Source organism: Kogia breviceps, chromosome 10 (assembly GCF_026419965.1).
Source record: "Kogia breviceps isolate mKogBre1 chromosome 10, mKogBre1 haplotype 1, whole genome shotgun sequence".
NCBI classification, from domain to species: domain Eukaryota; kingdom Metazoa; phylum Chordata; class Mammalia; order Artiodactyla; family Physeteridae; genus Kogia; species Kogia breviceps.
In genome coordinates this window covers 1,284,275-1,303,070 of record NC_081319.1, presented here as the reverse complement: position 1 = coordinate 1,303,070, position 18,796 = coordinate 1,284,275, and the positions used below count along the sequence as shown (strand labels likewise).

Below are 18,796 nucleotides of genomic sequence, written 5' to 3'. Positions count from 1 at the left end.
GCAAATCTACAGAGACGGAAGTACATTTTGTGGTTTTCCAGGGCTGTGGTAGGGGTGGGGGAAGAGGAAGGAAGGCAAGCGAACGTTAACGGCTGTGGGTTTGGCCGGGAGATCACACAAATGTCCCAAAACTGATTTTGATGACGTGCTAAAACCACTGAGCCGTACACTTTAAATCACGTTATTTAACCGTATCTCAACAAACCTGTTACTTAAAATAACACGAGTCCACAAGCATACGTTTTATGGTCTTTATAACACACACGCAGCACCATGTAGTATCTGTATATTTAAAATTTTTACCTGTATGATATCACACCTTCTGGTATCTTATTTGTTCACTCACAGTTATCTTTCAGATTAATCCATTAATAAACTTATTGTATGAATAAAACCTTTTAATTGTTCAGTCCTAAAATATAGCAAAGGAAAAGCCTCCCCTCGATCCCAAACCCTTTGCCAGCTGCCCCATCTCACTGCTCCCCTTCAGAACCAGACTTCTCAAGAGTTTCTAGGCGTACAATTTCTGCTTCCTTACCCACTCCCACCCCCTTTATTCTACTCACGCTGCAATGACACTGCTGGTCAAGGTCACTGTCAACCTCCGTGTTACCACAAATACCGGATTTCAGCTTAAGAGGCACATTTACAACTACTTCCAACAACTCTCAAATGGGACGTTTTACGGTTGACGGCATCCGGCCTTTCTAAATGTTAGCATTTTTGCCTGAGTAGCGTACAAAATAATGGTGATTCTTGTAACAGGTGACATCTGACATTGGATGAAATACAGCACAGGGGACAGATCTGTCGTCTCACCTGACCCCGAAGCCGTCTGGGTCCCAGCTGACCTCAGCCTTCTTGAAAGGTTTCCCTTTCCTGGCTTCAAGAACAATCCCTCCTCTAGTTTCCCGCAGCATCTGCCCGTTCCTAAGTGTCCTTTGCTGGTTCACACGACGGGCACTCAAGCTTCCAGCGGCGATCGCTTCTCTCTGCTCTCTGCGGGGTGATTACACCCAGCCCCACGGGGACACCTGTTGGACCACTGCAGCTTGTGCCCAAACCTCCACGCAGCAGCCCAGACTCAAACCTGCCTGCGAAGTTCCCGTTTCTCCTGGGACGTCAAACGCATTTCCAGCCAACTCGTCTACATGAAGCTCCCCGGTTTGCCCCTGACGTCAGCCTATCTCTCAGGCCAGAAGCCTGGGCACCATCCACGTCTTCTTCTTTTCTCCCAGCACCACGTCTTATTCATGAGATGCAAAATACATCTAAAATCGGTCCACTGTCCCCGTCCCCTGGTCCAGACCACCGCCATCTCTAGGCTACACCCCAGGCGCCCATTCAGCCCCTCCATTTCTCTCTCTCTCCACAGTCCCCCGTGGCCGGATAGGACCTCCCTGTGAAACACGTGGGACCAGCTTCGCCTCCTGCTTACAAGCCTCAGGGCCATGTACGGCAGTCAGACTCAGAGCCTTACTGGACCCGTGTGACACTGTGATAGAGTAAGAAATATATACTCTGGTCTGCATCCCAGCTCCTGGCCAGAGCTCCAAAAATACCTTTGTAATTTCCTAAGTGATAAGAGACACGGATACAAGCATCTTTGGTTGTAAGATCTGGGTTTTATCCCCGGCTCCAGAAACAGCTCTGGAGTAATTTAGGTGAAGAGTGTCTTCGGTATTCTTAACAAGACCCTTTTGACCACTCCTAACTTTGTTAAGGAGGTGAATCTTGGAAAGCCCCTAAGGACAGGGCCTAGTTGCCAGGGGAACCAACCAGGCGATCAGAGGGCCGGAAATTGCCCCAGGCCCTGACCTCTTGGGAGGGGAGAGGGGCTAGAGGAGGAGCTAATCTAATCACCGATGCCGGTGATCTGACCAGCACGGGAAAGGAAGCCTCCACAAAAGTCTGAACGTTAGGGGTGCAGAGAACTTGCAGGCTGGTGACAAGGACACATCCACACTGGGATGGTGAGGTACCCCACTCTCCACGGGGACCAAAGCTCCCGTGCCTGGGACTCTTCACCTGGTTGTTCATCCACATCCTGTCATACAGCCTTGGTTAATACAGCGGTTCTTGGAAATAAACTCGCCCTGGGTTTGGGAAGCCGTTCCGGCAAGTTACCAAACCCGAGAGGGGGCGTGGGAGTCTCTGACTTGCAGCCCAGCTGGACAGAGGCGCAGGTGAGCTGTGGCTGGTGTCTGAGCCAAACCTGCGGGGCCTGCTTGGACTCCTGTAGTGGGCGTCGGAGCTGACGCCCAGTCTGTCTGTGACCGCAGACAACGGGACAATCGGTTGGCGTGCAAGTGCACACGTTGAGGTGCTGCATACGCGCAGAAAAAGCTTTCCTTTCGGCCTGCAAGCCCGGCCTGCCTGCTCTGCTTCAGCCGTACCCACCCCCCCCTTGTGCGCAGCCCCTTTTAGAGGCTCACCTCCCCCCTGACGCAGGCCCACAGCACAGATCCTTGCTCCCGCTCTTCCTTACCTGCTGACTGGAGTCTATCCACCCCATCCCGGCAGAGACCACGTCTGACGTGCTCCTCAGGCCTGGCGGCCACACGGCACACCCTCCAGGATTTGGGGGAGGAGGTGAGTGAGGCATCAGGCGTCCGCAGCGCTTTCACCCGAGGCCTCATCTTGAAAGGTTCCAGAAGGGAAAACCTGCACAAGAGGGACGATCCGATGCAAGGAGACGCTCCTGCTCCGTCTGAGGCAAGGAGCAGGGAGGCCCACAGGCGTGCGGCGCCCCGGGGGAGCTGCCAGGGCGCGGCAGTGCCAGGGCGAACAGGGCCGCTCTCTCCACAGCCTGGTCACCTCCAGCCCCTCTGGGCGTGCCAGTCTGCCCCGAGGTCCCGGTTCCACGGAGACCACACAGGCAGCAACCGCCAACCGAATCCCCGGGAAGACGGGAACGCACAAAGCCGCTCTCCTAGCCTGGTCCTCGCCTGCGGGAAACCGGAGGTGAAAGACGGAAGGGCCTTCAAGGCAAGTCCAGGAGAGCCTGGGTTACGATATGAAGACAGAATTGAGACCGGTGTTTAGGTTGACTCCATTTTATTAAAAACTAAAACGACAGAAATGAGAACTCAGTGTACACAAGTGAGAGAGTGATGAAAGGGCCAGGTAGGAGAACAGATGACACAGCAACGGTGGGGGGGTGGCCCGGCTCCGACGACCCTCACCAGCCGAGCCCGAACCCACTCCCCCCGCGGGCTGAGGCCAAGGCTGCAGGGCCGTCAGAGGACGCAAGGCTGTGCCGACACACAGGTTAGGGTCCCACCTGTGCAGGACCCACACGCTGCCTCTACTCATAGGAGCCTAGAGGAGGCTGCAGGACACAGTTCAGAAAAACACTGCAAACACTGGGAACTTGCTCTTCAACCACAGGCAGCAAAAGCAGCAGGACACAAACTCACGGCAAGAGGCCAACAGTTCTGGTACCACCCTTACGCGCTCAGTCCCCGAGAACAGCCCCCAGGGGTCCCGAACACATTCGACTTCAATCCCCAGAAGGAGGTCAGGCGAACCTCCTGCAAGTGGTGGGCGGCTGTCAGAGGGCTGAAAACGCAGCTCTGGGAAGTCAAGTGCCCCGAGATGAGAGCAGAGGAAGCGTGTCACGGAAATAAACACCCCGGCCATGGGGCGGAGCCACACGGCACCGCTGCGAGCCCGGCCCCACAACTCGGAGCCCCGCACAGTTTGGTTTTGGGCCCCTGAAGCAGAGTGAAGTCAGGACCAGGTCTGACCTTCCACCGGGGCCACAGAGCTGCCGCCGGTGCTCAGAACTGCTGGAGGATCATCTTGCGTTTCAGGTCGTGGGTGAACTTGTTCATCCTGAAGAGCTCACTGTCATAAAAGGCAGACAGGTTGTGGATGTTGATCTGACGAGCCTGAAAAGTGGGGACGTCCAGTGAGCCGTGCGGACGCGTGGGCAGGTCCCGAGCCCGAGGCCCCAGCACGCGTTCGGGGCCGGACCAGGGGAGGCAGGCAGGCGGGGCCTCTGTCCCCGTCACAGGGAAGAGCAAACCGCTGTGAGGCTGAGGGAGGGTCTGCAGCTGGACACGGGGCTTGAAATTTCAGCCCGGACAACGGCCGTGAACTCGGACAAGCTGCGCGCGTGGTCGCCCCGGCCCGGCGCGTCAGCAGGACGCATGACGGTAACGGGACGATCGAGGGACACGTGCGCTGTGACGGCCCGGGCAAACCCCGCCCCCGGCCGTGCCCATACCTTGTCCACCAAGTCCTTCTCGGGCACCTCGATCGTGTCCTGCTGGGCCCCGAAGCGGTTGCGCTGATACGTCACCTGCTCGGCCACCAGCTGCTTCAGGACGAAGAGCAGCAGCTCGTTGTTGTCCCGGCGGAACGACAGGTAGCGCGCAAAAGTCTGCGGAGGGAGCGCGAAGGTGAGCCCCCTGCCGGGCGCCCAGCCAGCTGCTCCCGGCAGCAGAGGCACGTTGGACTCCTGCGGCCCAGGCCCCGCCCCCACCGTCCGCCGGCGGCCCAGGCCCCGCCCCCACCTTCCGCATGCTGCGCATGACGCTGAACTTCTGCGTGTCCACGAAGCTCTCGAGCATCACGCGGATGGCCATGTTGACGTCATCCTCGGTCACGTAGTCGCGCAGGTGGATGCGCGCGTGGGCCTCAGCCATGCGGATCATGGACTCGATGTGGCGCACCGTGATGGGGATGCTGCCCGTGGCCTAGAGGGAGGGCCGCGTGAAGCCTCCCCGCGGGACAGCCGGCACGCGGCGCAGGGGCGGAGCTGGCGCCGCCGCGAGGCCCAGCTGACCCCCCTGCGGGGCGGCGCCCGCCGGAGCCAGGCACGCCCAAGCTTCCGCCGGTTCCCAGAGCGTGAAGGCAGCACGTGCGCTCCCGCCAGCTCCCGGGCACCCGGAGTCTACACGCCCATGGGCGGCTGTATTTGTTACTGTCAGGTACCGGGGACCGCGTGACGCGGTGCAGCATCAGGGAGAGAACGAAGTCGTGTTTCCGTGAAGCCCAAGCTAACGCTCTGAAAAGACCTGACTAAGTGAAAAGGTGTTAGGAGGGAGGGACAGGGAAGGAGGAGTGGCTGCCGTGATACGGTAGGCCAGAGGGAGCGACCTGCACGAACTCTGCAGTCGACCTGCTTGCAAAGCTGCCTTTAAATTCTCTCCCCACCACGAGTGAACGGCACGTGCTCATCTGGGTGAGATTTTTGCAAAGTCACTGGAACCAAATCAAAGGTCCAAGAACAAAGACCTCAGCTGTACCCTGAGACAGACAAATGCACGTACGTTTAAGTTCCGTCTAAACAAAACGGCTAAGGCGAGTAAGTATCACGTCTTTAAGGCCTTCCTGCTGCTCCAGGGCTCCTGGACCCACTGAACACACACAGAAGGCTCTGCCGTGCGTCCCCCCTCTGCCCCACCCTACCTGCCCCACCCGGCCCTCACCATGGATTCCTTCCTCAGGTCGCTGTACATCTTGGCCACCTTGTCCTGGTCCATCTGGTTGAGCTTCGGGTGGACCTTCTCCTTGGCGTAGATGATGTACTTCTTCAGGACCTCCTGCGGCAGGGGCTCCACGCCGTATGTGTTGGGCATGGGGGGCTCCGGGGCGCCCCCCACGCCCCCATCCTCCTTGTTGCTGGGGTGATGTCTGATGTGGCTGCCGACCACGAAACGGGCCAGCATCTCATCCTGAGACAAGACGGAGAGGACAAGAGCGGGCTGAGCCTGGCGCCCGGCTTGGAGCAGGTCAGCTCACTGAAGACGCTCTGTGACGACACGTGTCCCCCACCTGCTACGGGCCGGGAGCTCCCGGGGCGCACCCCCCGAGTGAGGGCAGAGGAGACAGACAGAGTTCACGCTACAGGAAGAAGAGAAGCACGTGGCGGGATGGAGGCCGGAGAACAGCCTCCGGCTGAGGTCACCAGGGCCCCAGTCACGATATCTGGGAGAAGAGAAGAGAGCGCGAGTGAAGGCCGAGGAGGTGAGGGGGTGTGGGTGAGGAAGGGGCAGGGGGAGAGACCTCTCGGGGACGGTGGACCCCCTGCCAGCGAGATGTGACGGGAGGCCGAGAGCAGGTCTGTAAGGAGAGGCAGGCCCGCCCGTGCCCCCAAAGACGGCTGGCCTCTGACAGGGGAAGCCGGGGGCGCAGCACCAAGGCTGCAGTGCGTCGGGCCACAGGAGGGAAGCTGGGACGAGGTTCACAGCAGCGAGAAGTGCGGAGACTCGGGAGCTGGTGGCAGAGTGTGGGCGACGCTGGGCAGGTGGCCGGGGAGGGGCCGGCGAAGAGGAGAAATCAAGCAACTCTGGGCCGAGAGCAAGTGGAAAACATGCGGTCCACGCGGCAGCCCTTCCTGAGCCTGGCGAGCCACAACCCCGGGCTGACGCGAGGTCCCCACACTCACGGCGCACACCCAGGGCGTGGGCTGCATACCTGCACCGGGTCCACTGTGTCCCTCACCACACAAAGGACGTCGAAGCGGGAGATGATGGGCTCCGTGAGGTCCACGTTTTCCGAAAAGGTGAGCGAGGGGTCGTAGCGGCCGCCTGCATCACAAAGGCAGTTCCCCATCAGGGCTCCCGCTCCCCGCGGCCCCTCTTCTCCTTGACTGTGCAGGGTTCTTTCCAGCCCGTGTGGCTTCAGCGACGGGAGGGCATCGGCGGTGGGGGGACGCAGGGCCTGCTCCAGGCACCCCGGACCAGCCCGCGTGGGGCTCTCCCACGTGGCCCCAAACAGCCCGAGGCCGCTCAGCCGCCTCCCGCGAGGAAAACCCAGGGACAAGACAGCAAGGGCGCCCGGGCTCTCCAACCACCTGCTGGCTGAGACCAACGACCAGTCCCACCCTGTTTAAGCACTAGGTGCTCCTCCCGCCTCCTGCGAACACGGCTCAGCGAGAGCCCGGGGGTCTCCGGTGCTCACACCCCACCCCCAGCAAGAAACGCCGGCGAGAGGAGCGCCTTCTGCTGCCCAGTTCCTTCCGCAGACCCGGCGGCGCGGGTCCCAGAGCAGGGGCCCCTGGGTCTGCTCTCCCTCTGCCGTCGCACCCACCTACCTATGGGGTTGGCGGCAGCGATGACGGTGCAGCGGGCCTGCAGGGAAGTGACGATGCCGGCCTTGGAGATGGAGATGCTCTGCTGCTCCATGGCCTCGTGGATGCTGGTCCTGTCCTGGTCGTTCATCTGCACGGCGGGCAAACGCGGGATCCTTGCCCGACCGCGCTCTCTCAGACGAGGCCCCCGCCCTCCCCACGAACACGCGCTCCCCACCGAGGGCTCAGCCCACAGGTCACCTCTGTGGCCCGGGGACCTACCTTGTCAAATTCATCAATAAGACACACTCCTCGGTCCGCCAGGACCAGGGCCCCAGCCTCCAAGGTCCACTCCTTGCTGACGGGGTGCCGCTGGACATATGCCGTGAGGCCCACGGCCGAGGCCCCCTGGCCGGTGGTGAAGATGGCTCTGCTGGACACCTTCTCGATGTACTTGAGGAACTGAGACTTGGCCGTGCCGGGATCTCCACACAGGAGCACGTTGATGTCACCTCGCACCTTGTGCTTGCCGCCTGGGGGCAGGAACGGGGCAGAGGGGGCTCGGGGTAGAGCTGGATTATCTCCGATTTCCCAGCCCGCCTACTGCCAACAACAAAGCCATATTCTTTCTAGAAAGGGATGTAATAATGCCCAGGACCAGCCATCCCAGTCTGAGCACAGAACCCAGAAACATGGCGCACAAGGAGGTGCTTATGAAGATGCCGTTTGTAATGTAAACACTGGAGGCCGCACACACGCCCTCCAGCCAGGAGGACAGCTGAATACAGCACGATGTGGACCAGGGCACGGTAACTTCAGAGGACGAGCTCGTTCTCTGTGCGCCCACAGGCAAGGCTGCCAAGGCCATGCCGACAGGGGCAGCTGGGTGTGTCACGGACAGTCCCTCACACACAGACAGGGAGCGCTACACTTGCAAGTAGAAACATGCCAAAGTCACGGAGTGCCGTGTTTTCCTATCAGCACGTGTCTAATCTATCTGAACAGCCACAGCCAGTTCTGCCCATGTCCCCCCGACACCAACCAGGTGACCTGCAGGGAGGGACCACGACGAGACAGGGAAGTCAGCGGGGGCCTCTTCGAGACCTCTAACGACTCAAGAAAAGGGTATCATACAGACACACGTCTGGGCATTATTTGTACAGTTAAATCTGTGCACGGTGGCATGGCCGTGGGCTGAGCTCTCCCCGGGGTGGTGAGCCACCCGTGGACGTATCCTCCTCCCCGGACACCAGCAACTGCTCCCACCAAGCCCCCTGCAGAGAAGGTGGCCCCCCTGCCCCGCTCACCGGGGTTTTTGGGCTCCCCTCCAAACAGAGCCAGCGCCAGGCCTCGCTTGATGTCTTCGTGCCCGTAGATGGAAGGAGCGATGCTGGCAAAGATCTGGGAGGAGGGGAGGGGCGATGGGAACGGTCACCACGTGCTCCGGCCCGGAGCGCCCACACACAGCTGCAACTCCCCCGACCCCGCTTCCAGACCCACCCCCCATCCCATCCCCAACTCCGGGCCTTGTACTTGGTTGGCTCTTCCCGAGTCACGGAACCTGAAAGCTGACCAGGACACCGGCCCGACCCCCTTCACTTCGTCCTGTTGCAGGACCGCCCCAAGGTTGCACGCACAACAGGAGCAGGAGGTGAGACCCAGGCCCACATGGGCAGGGGTGGGCTCCGGCAGCATGGGCGCAGAAGACCCCACCCAGGCTCGGCGGCCTGCCTGAGCCTGTGTCCCCGAATGGAAAGGAGAAGACACTGCCCAGTCCATGGGGGCTGTGACCACTACAGGAGTCGTCTACACAAGCCCGGCTCCCGCAGGACTGCAGATACCTAGCTTAGAACACGGGGCGGCCGGGAGGTGGGTCCACCAGGAGGTTACGTGGAAAGTCGACAGTTGCCATTTCTCTGGGCAGAGGTGTGTGTGTGTGTGTGTGTGTGTGTGTGTGTGTGTGTGTGTGTGTGTGTGTGTGTGTGTGTGTGTGTGTGTGTGTGTGTGTGTGTGTGTGTGTGTGTGTGTGTGTGTGTGTGTGTGGAGGGGGGTGGGGGGTGGGGTGTGTGTGGGGGGGTGTATAAGAGAGTAGAAGAGGGCTTCCCTGGTGGCACAGTGGTTGAGAATCCACCTGCCAATGCAGGGGACATAGGTTCGATCCCTGGTCCGGGAAGATCCCACATGCCGCGGAGCAACTAAGCCCGTGCGCCACAACTACTGAGCCTGTGCTCTAGAGCCCGTGAGCCACAACTACTGAGCCCGTGTGCTGCAACTACTGAAGCCCGCGCAGCCTAGAGACCGTGCTCCGCAACAAGAGAAGCTACTGCGACGAGAAGCCCGCGCACCACAGCGAAGAGTAGCCCCCGCTCGCCGCAAGTAGAGAAAGCCAGCGTGCAGAAACAAAGACCCAATGCAGCCAAAAATTTTAAAAAATAATAAATTTTTTTAAAAGATGAGAGACAGTCAACTTCTTAGTGTGTAGACCTTACATGGACACTGACTACAAGAAACTTTTCAAAAAAAAGACCACCAGGGAACTGTAGACCCAACTGAACATCAACCCTAAAGGAACAACTAGGTATTTCTTCAAGTGTGACAGCGGTAGTGGGGGTCAGTTTAGTAAGAGAGCCTTGAGAGACACACTGATGTCGGTGCCGGTGCAAAGGCAGGTCTGAATTTGTGTCAGAATAACAGGGGAGGGGGCTGCGCAGAGGAGCCCAGGCCAGCCATGACCTCGGGGATGGGAGAAGCTGGCAGAGGACACGCAGGGTCGCCACACCAGGCCACACTCACGTCTTACAACTTCCGTGGTGACTTTTAAAACGTGGGCCACGTCTTGAGCTGGGTCCCCTGGAACTCACGATAACCCGACGCTGAGAGGCGCCTCCCACACGTGGGAACCGCGCGGGGGCGCAGAGAGCGGCCCCTGGAAGTGGGGGTGGAGGCCGCACGGCCCGGCGGGACCCTGGCTCTGCCACTTGTTAGCCACGTGACGTGGGCGTCTTAAGTAAACCAGGCCCCCACCGCCCCACGTCTCGGGTCACTCATCAACAAGAAGACACAGACAAGCCTCTGCGAATCACTCAGTGACCAGCGGATACTCAGCGCTGCGTACATGCTAACGATCCCCTTACTAAGCCCCCACCGCTGTTGGGAGAGACGATCGCGCTGGACCTGATGCCAGGGCCGCCCGGCCTGGGCTTCTCCACCCAGAGACCGTTTCTCTGTGCTGTCTGCGTGGCAGGCACCTCTCAGGAGGAGGCAATGTCTCCCTCGGGGACCGGGGGCAGCAGCCCGCTTCCCGCCTGCTGCGCTCGCAGGCTCCCTGTGCGCCGTCCCGGCCAGCCTGAAGGGCACGGGAGCGGCCACACCACCGCCACCCTGCTCGGTGCGCCCGTGCCGGCCTGGCTACCTTAGGTGACGGGGCAGCTAAGCGCCTGGCAAGAGGGGTGAACCCAAACCCAGACCTGCCAGGGGGTGACACCCACTTCCCAAGGATTATTCCACGTACCGCCACGACCTCCACATCACACGGGAGGAAACAGACCGCCTGCTGCTGAGGACGCCCAGGACCCGACCCCAGGCTCGAACACTCCTAAGTCTCGCGTGCACCGCCCGCCGCGCTCAGACAGCCCAGCGCCCACCCGCGCGGCCACACTCGGCACAGGCATCGCCTAACGCAGGCCCCAAAGCCGTGCTCATCCTCCCCCGCTGGTCCTTCCCAGCGCCCCAGCTGTAACAACCTGTAGCAATGACAGCTGGCCGCGGAGACCCCAAGCCTGCTCGCTTCCCTACTTAACCTTTAGAACAGCTCCGCGAGTGGGCACGACCCCCGTCTCTGCTCACAGCCGGGGCAGCTCGTGATCCCACCGAGCACGACGCCAAAACTCAACCCTAAGTCTGGCTTCAGGCTGCGTGCGTCTGCTGTCAGTTCTTCCAAACCTCAGCGTCAGGCACAACACACATCTCTCGAACGCTTCACCCCGCCAGCACCCAGGAAATCCAATGCCCGTGGCGGCAAGCTGGGCGGAAGCCGGGGTGATTCGGGCGGGAGGAACCACAGCAGTGGGCAGCCGGCAGACCGGACGGAACGCACCCGAGGGCGGCGGCCACCCGGCTCATCGCCCGCTCCTAAAGGCACAGACCACCCGACTTGGAAAGTCAAAACCTGGGCGCCCAGTTTTTCTGTGAAATCTCCCCACTCCTAAGGAATAGTAACTCATTCAAACATTCGGAAAAACAAAAACAAAACAGAACCACGTACCAGTTGGAGAAAACCCGTCGGCAGACTGGATGGGGCCCGCCAGCCACCAGTCTGCAAACCTCTGGCTCCAACCGTTCCAACGAGCCTGATCATTTTTGGATCTTCCCTTGTCACCCGTCAACTTGTCTCCAAAGTTGCAGAGGGTGCAGAGGAAAGTCACAGCAGGCAGAGGGCAGGCGGGCGCTAGAAAAGTGTTCTAGAAGCACACGGACCCCCCACACCCGCACACATCAGGTGTGTGTGTGTAGACAAGCTGACACGTGCCTGGGAGTCAGAGTCCCCCACCCTCAGATACCTGCCCAAATGCTCCGTCGCGATTCTGAAAACGTGCTCGTCACACTAGCACGGGTTTCCCTCGGCGGGGGCGGGTGGGAGGGGCCACCGGGGCCGTAGTGAAGGACAAGCCCCAAGAGGGCGACAACCAGGTCTCCCTCCCCACCAAGAAGCCCGAACAATGTGGCCCTGGAGGGTCCCTCAGGACCCAGCACGTTGGCGGAACTGCAGTCCCTGTCCTCCTGGGGCTGGGGACACCCGCCTTCCCTGTGGGCCCCCAGTCTCGGCAGGCTAATAAAGGCGGCCGACGGGGGTGCAAGGAGCTGAGCCGTGGGGCAGCAGAGCAGCCAGGGAGAGAGCCGGGCGGTCCTGCACCAACAGGAGGACAGGAAGCGGGGGGGCGAGGGGAGAGGGATGCCGAGGGGGCGGGGGAGGACCACGAGCCCGAGGGGCCACCCGGCGACCCAGGAGCCCGAGGGCCGCGCGGCAGAACTATGTCAACAGGACCTTAACGTCCTACAGCTGAGCCTGGAACAACCGGGTCGGATCTGCGCGGGTCCACTCACACGTGGACGTTCAACAGAGGCGGGGTGGGAGCCCCTCCCCCCCGCACTGTCCGGGGTCGCCTGTACTTGTAACCCTGCAGCGAAAACCCCCGTCTCCCCAACCTCGGCACAAAGCCTACGGTTAAAGGGACAGGCAACCCCCTGTGCTGGGGTAGCGCTATTCCTGGAGAAGCGGCTGGCGGCGGGGCTCTGCTGCCACGGGACGCCCCACCAGACAAGCTCTTCCTGCCGCCCCCGCGGTTTCCCTTCCAGCCCGAGCCCGGCACGACCTGAGGAACGCCGAGCTCACCCCCGTCCTCGCGGGCAGGACACAGGCTCAGGGAGGCCGCCGGACGTTCTCCCCCCGGAGCACAGCCCACGCCGAGGCAAGCGGACTGAGCAGACGCAGGGAGTCGAACGAAGGGACCAGCTCCCGAGACCCGGGCGCCAAGACGGAGGCCGCGAGGTGGGCCAGACGGCGCGCCCCGGGTACCCCGACTCCGGAGCAGCCCCGCCCGCCTTCCACCTGCCTTCTCCCCGATCTGCTGGTCCTTGGAGAGGCCGGCGATCATCTTCACGTCCTCGTCAGTCAGCTCGCCCACGGCCACCTTGTTGTCCTTCTTGGCCACGTGGTTGGCTAGGATGACAGTGGCGAAGACGGGGAAGCCGTTGGTGGTGTTGAGGGCCCCGTCGTAGTTGTTGTGGTAGATGCCAGTCAGCTCCTGGGGGTACCGAGTGGTCAGGGGGGCGACCCCGGGGCCGGGAGCACGGCCCGGGCCTGCCTCCTCACTGGCTGCGCCGACCCCTCCCCCGGGTCCCCGGGTCCCCGACGGGAGAGCAGTAGCTCAGCAGAACCGCAGCACGCTGCTCCCGAACCCAGCGCCCGGCTGGCCGTCCACCACAAGGAGAAGCCCAGTGCTAGAGACGGGGGAGCTGACCTCGACCCACTCCCCGGGCTACCGCCCCCCGTCCCCCGCCACAGCGCTCACACCAACTTCCTCAGCCGCCCGGCCACTCACTATCTCGTCTCCCGGCTTGCAGCTGTCCACCAGGTCCGCGAGCAGGATGGCATCCTTGGAGCGGGGGAGCCGGCCGGCCGCCACTTTGCCAGGACTCTCCTGAATTCGGATGCGCTGGTAGTTCTGGTAGATGGTCTGTGTGGGATAAACAGATCGTCAAAGGGACCCGTCCCTAGCCAGCAAAGCCTGGGCTGTCGTCCAAGCACCGATTCTTTGTCACCTGAACTGGAGCGGTGCCCGGGGGCAAGGAGAGCGGCGTGAACCAAAGGTGGCAGCGGGGAGAGCCACCGTGACCAGCGCCGCAGTGCACGGTCCCTGCTCCTGCCACCCCCCGCCCCCGACGCCTCCCTCCTGCCGGAAGCCAGACCCCTGGGACAGGCCCTACAGCTGAGCCCAGTGCATGTGGACACTGGAGCCAGGCTCCTCTGCGGCCTAAGCTGTGCGGCCCTGGCGAGGCCTCCCCCTCTCTCCGTGCCTGCCCCGCAGAATGGGGGTACGAACGCTGCGGCCACAGCCACACGGGGAGGAGGAAGTCACGTCACAACGTGAAAAGCACTCAAACCAATGCCCGTGAAACGAGTTACACCAAGTGTGGGCTCACTGTGCATGCAATCTAACACCCATCATCTCACCCGCTGCCTAGAAAAGAGCCGCGGGAAAGGGTGGTTTCAAACCCACGCTCCACATCAAAATGCTTGCGTTCTAATCCTTTGGGCCACTTCCTGGCTGGGTGACCTCAGCCTGTTACTTCAGTGGCCAAATAGGGCCAATAACAGCACCTGCCTTACAAGGTGTGATGAAGACCAAATAACGCACCCCCCCACCACCTGGCACCTAGCGACTGCTCCAGAAACTTCACCGTAACTATTATTCCACTACCAGTTACTGTCCCAGGTGCCCCGCAAGCAGAGCCTGCAACTCTGCTCTCGTGCAAGAAGCTTCTCAAGAAACGTCTGTGAAGGGGGAACTTGTAAAGGGGAGGGGGACCAGCTAGATGGAGGCGGCGGGGGGACTCTGGGTAAAGGCATGGGCTCACCTGGAGCCCAGCCCTGCAGCTGTCGCTCCCCAGGCGAAGCGCACTTGAACTCTGAAACAGGTCAGTCTTGGCCTGTGGGCTGCCAGGCTTTTCCTGGCAATGCGGCTCCCGTTGGGGCGCTTCTCAGAATCATAGCGCAGTGGGGGTTAGCCCATCAGTCACGGCAGCAGAGCAGCAGAGGGGGGCCTGGGCTCTTCCGCAGGGATCATGACGACCCCGCCACACTTTACACTGGGAGTGGTTCACGTTCCAAGGCGGCTGTCACGTGCCCGAGGTCTTAAGGCCCAGAGCCTTCCAGCAGGGCCTCCTGAAGCCAGCACGGCAGTGTCTCAGACAGTTACAAATCAGGGGTCCCCGGCGCGAGGCCAGAGAGGCAGGAACCAGGGAGTACGGACTGGAAAGCAGGCGCCCTGCTGTGGGGCAGCCAGGGCAGACGCAGGCCCGCTTTCACCAGATCTTCCCGCTCAAGAGAGAAAACCCGGAAACGCCGATGCTTTCAGGGAAACGGTCCGGTGGGCACGTACTGGCGTGAATTCTTGAGAACGCCGCGTGGGCTGAGCACGCGGGCCGGCCTGCCCCAGGGCGTGGCCGACACGCACTTGCATCCCGGCGCGCGCTCACCTCCTCCATGTTGACCTCGAAGGGGCCGGCCGACTGGCACTCGGGGCAGGAGCCCGGCTTCACCTCCTGGTTCTGCGACTGGCGGAAAGGCCCCAGGACGAAGCCGCACTTGTTGCAGTTGTACTTGACCACGCTGAGCTGCGGCAGGACGCCCGTGCAGCTGGTCACCACCCCGCTGGTGCGGATCAGCTGGTTCAGGTGCAGCTGCCTGCGGAGACGGGGTGCCCTCAGAGCCCAGAGGGCGGGCGCCGGGCCCTCGCCCACCAGTGAGGCCGGGACCCACGGGGTGGGCTTTCTCCGGCCGCAGCCACCCACCACCCCCCCCGCCCCCCACGGCCACCCAAGCCCCGCTGGCCCACCTGAGCGAGCGCAGCTCCTCCACCAGGGGCAGGTGGGAGATGCGCACGTGGATGCGGCTGGTGATGCGGTCGTACTTGGGGTACATGGCCAGCACCACCTCCAGGGCGGCCTCGCTGAAGATCTGCAGCAGCTCCGCCGGCGCCTCGGGCAGGAAGTAGGCCAGGACGTGCTCCCTGGCGGCCAGGTCCTCGTAGTTCACTACCAGGCTCTCGCGGTTCTCTGAGGCGGGCGGGGTGGGAAGAGAGGCTGAGCGCAGAGCAGGCTGGGGCAGGCCCGTCTCACCGCGAGAAGGGGAGGCCCAGCCTCGCTTCCAGGTCCGCTCAGCGTTAGCGACGGGACCCAGAGAAGTGACGGATCCTAGCTCTCAAGCTCTGAACCTATGAAATGGGACCTAAGTCCCTGGGGGGGATGCAGTGGAGTAAGACACGGGGTGCCTGCCGCAAACTCAGAGTGCCTACAAGGCCAGGAGGAAACCCGCGAAGAAACGTGTCGGATATGCGACAAAAGGGAGGGGAGGGGACGGTGGGGACCAGGAGCCACACGCCTCCTCACGTGCTGCTTTGTTCAGAAACGTGCTGCTACACTCTGATCAAAGCAGTAATCCAGAGTTTTACATAAAGTCTGCCCAACTGTAAGTCCATCAGAAACGACTTCTAGGACTTCCCTGGTGGCGCAGTGGTTGAGAGTCCGCCTGCCAGTGCAGGGGACACGGGTTCGTGCCCCGGTCCGGGAGGATCCCACATGCCGCGGAGCGGCTGGGCCCGTGCGCCACAACTACTGAGCCTGTGCTCTAGAACCCATGAGCCACAACTACTGAGCCCGCGCACCTAGAGCCCGTGCTCTGCAACAAGAGAAGCCACCACAATGAGAAGCCCTCGCACTGCAAGGGAGAGTAACCCCTGCTCGCCGCAACTAGAGAAAGCCCACGTGCAACAACAAAGACACTGCACAGCCAAAAAACAATTAATTAACTAATTTAAAACAAAACAAAAACCAAAAAACGGCTTCTGTGGTCCAGGCGTAGTCCCTGGACAGTGAGCTGGACCCTCAATACTTTGTCTGAAAGACAGGCAACCCGGGCTCAGGCCCCAGCCCCGGCCAGCTCCAGGACGGACGCCCCACGTGCCCCATACATCTGCCACCACAAGGCCAGGGCGGGCGACCTCCCGCGGGCACGGGGCAGGCGTACCTTTGCACATGTCGCTGATGCGCTCCTTGAAGACATTGTGGCCGCGGCCGTCCACGTGGGTGCGCAGGAAGTTCTTGAAGCGGTGGTGGATCTCCAGTCGCGGGCCGGCCATGCTCACCCACTCGCGCACCGAGTGGCCCTTCAGGTCCTCCAGGTTCTCGATGCTCTCAATCATCTCCTCGTCCTCCTCACCGTCCTCCGTGGCCCGCTCTACCTGCCGCCGCTTCCGGCTGGGCCGCTCCTCCTCCTCCTCGTCGCTGTCTGGGGGCCGGGGGCACGTTCAGGGCCGGCTCCCCACACCGCCTCCCCGCCTCCCCCGGGCTCCCCGAGAACGCACCGTACAGGAGCCCGCGGCGCATGCGGCCCAGGCCCCGGCCGGCCTCCCGCTCTCGCTGCCGCATGACCCGCTCGGCCGCCTCCCTCTGGCTGGCGGTCAGCTCCTCCACATCCTCGTCGTCCGGGGCCAGCCCCTCGGGCTCGTAGACATCTATCTCCGGGATGGGGCGGTAGTCCCTGCGAGGCCCCCAAATGGACCCTGTTAGCACCCAGACCCCAAAACAAAACCCCACCAGGAGCTGGGTTCCCGAGGGCTCCGGAGCCCCGGCCAGGGCACCTGGCGAGGCTCCGAAAGGCTCCCCCATGGATCCCACACGGAAAAGGACAGAGTCTTCAAAAGGATGGACCTTCTGACACCTGCGGCAAAACGGGCAAACTCTGAGGACACTGTGCTCAGTGAGACAAGCCAGTCACAAACAGAAATCCTGCGTGATTGGGTTTGGAGAAGAAAGTCCTGGAGAGGGTGGCGACGGTCATACGACAACGTGCGTGATGTGATGGCACTGAACTTACACCCAACGATGGCTGAGACAGGAATCTTATGTCATGTGCACTTTCCCACAGTAACAAAAGGGGAGCTCTGGGCTTCCCAGGTGGCTCAGTGGTTGAGAATCCAGCTGCCAATGCAGGGGACACGGGTTCGAGACCTGGTCTGGGAAGATGCCACATGCCGCGGAGCAACTAAGCCCGTGTGCCACAACTACTGAGCCCACGTGTCACAACTACTGAGCCCACAAAACCTAGAGCCTGTGCTCCCCAACAAGAGAAGCCACCGCAATGAGAAGCCCGCGCACCGCAACAAAGAGTAGCCCCTGCTCGCCCCAACTAGAGAAAGCCCACGCGGAGCAACGGAGACCCAGTGCAGCCAAAAATAAATAAATAAAAATAAATTAAAAAAAAAAAAAAAAAAGGGCTTCCCTGGTGGCACAGTGGTTGAGAATCCGTCTGCCGATGCGGGGAACACGGGTTCGTGCCCCGGTCCGGGAAGATCCCACATGCCGCAAAGTGGCTGGGCCCGTGAGCCATGGCCGCTGAGCCTGCGCGTCCGGAGCCTGTGCTCCGCAACGGGAGAGGCCACAGCGGTGAGAGGCCCGCGTTCCGCCAAAAAAAAAAAAAAAAAGAATTTCAAGCCATGTGAGATGCCCTCAGTGAAATTCTAATTGGTCAATTTAAAAGAATTTGATAAGCTAGACTTCAGAAAAATTTTTTAAACTGTACACCTCAAAACCCACCATTTTAAAAAAATTAAAAAAACAAGTCACAGACTGAGAAGAAAATATCTGCACATCACATGTCTGATAAAAACCTTACATGCAAAATAAGCTTTCAAAAACTCTTACAACTCAATGATAAAAAGTCACGGAAACTAATTACTGATTAAAAATGGGCAAAGGATCTGAAGACAAATTTTCCAAAGATACTCAAATGGCCAACAAGCACACGAAGAGCTGCTCAGCATCCCTGGTTGTCAGAGAAATGCAAATCAAAAGCACAGTGAGATACCGCCTCACGCTCATTAGGGTACCTACTGTCAAAACCCAGAAAATAACAGGTGTCAGTGAGAATGTGGAGGACTTGAACGACACACGCCACTTACGGGAATGTGAAATGGTGCAGCTGCTTTGGAGAAGTTTGGCAGTTCCTCAAAAAATTAACATAGAGTTATCACATGACCCAACAATCCCATTCCTAGAAACTGGAATTCCATTCCAAGAGAACGTAAAAATACACTCACATAAAAAACTCCTAGCAGCACTATTTGTAATTGCTGAAGAATGCAAAGCACCCAAACGTCTACCAACTGATGAATGGGTAAACAAAACGCAGTCTGTCCATACAATGGAATACTACTCAGCCAAGCACAGGAACGGCTCGCTGACGTGTGCTCCAACGTGGAGGGACCCTGAAAAACACAGTAAGCCAAACAGGCCTGCACACACGGACCTGTGCGTTACGGACTCCACTTGCACGAAACAGCCAGTACCAGCAAATCCAAAGAAACGGAAAGTCGGTTATTGGTTACCTAGGGGTGAAGGGAATGAGGACTAGATAAACAGGCACAAGGGATCTTACTGGGAAGACGGAAAAGACTGGATTGTGGGGATGGGTGCACAACCCAGGAAATTTACTAA

The 18,796-nt window shown here is 60.5% G+C and overlaps 1 protein-coding gene across 5 annotated transcripts in view; it reads right to left on the bottom strand.

Annotated features, from left to right (window-relative positions):
* Positions 1-3,040: 3,040 nt before the first annotated feature.
* The window catches only part of MCM2 (minichromosome maintenance complex component 2), a 31,365-nt gene continuing 15,609 nt past the window's right edge, over positions 3,041-18,796 (bottom strand). For 3 of the 5 annotated variants that reach the window (XM_067043268.1, XM_067043267.1, XM_067043269.1), the window contains 13 exons: positions 16,666-16,841; positions 16,329-16,589; positions 15,139-15,358; positions 14,780-14,987; positions 13,123-13,257; positions 12,634-12,825; positions 8,329-8,422; positions 7,304-7,554; positions 7,046-7,172; positions 6,427-6,539; positions 5,439-5,684; positions 4,521-4,703; positions 3,907-4,387 (listed from right to left, as the gene is read on the bottom strand). In XM_067043268.1, coding sequence (XP_066899369.1) covers positions 4,013-4,387; positions 4,521-4,703; positions 5,439-5,684; positions 6,427-6,539; positions 7,046-7,172; positions 7,304-7,554; positions 8,329-8,422; positions 12,634-12,825; positions 13,123-13,257; positions 14,780-14,987; positions 15,139-15,358; positions 16,329-16,589; positions 16,666-16,841 — 2,581 coding nt within the window. In that variant the 3' untranslated portion in view covers positions 3,907-4,012. The other 2 variants (XM_067043272.1, XM_067043271.1) reach the window with 1 other exon arrangement.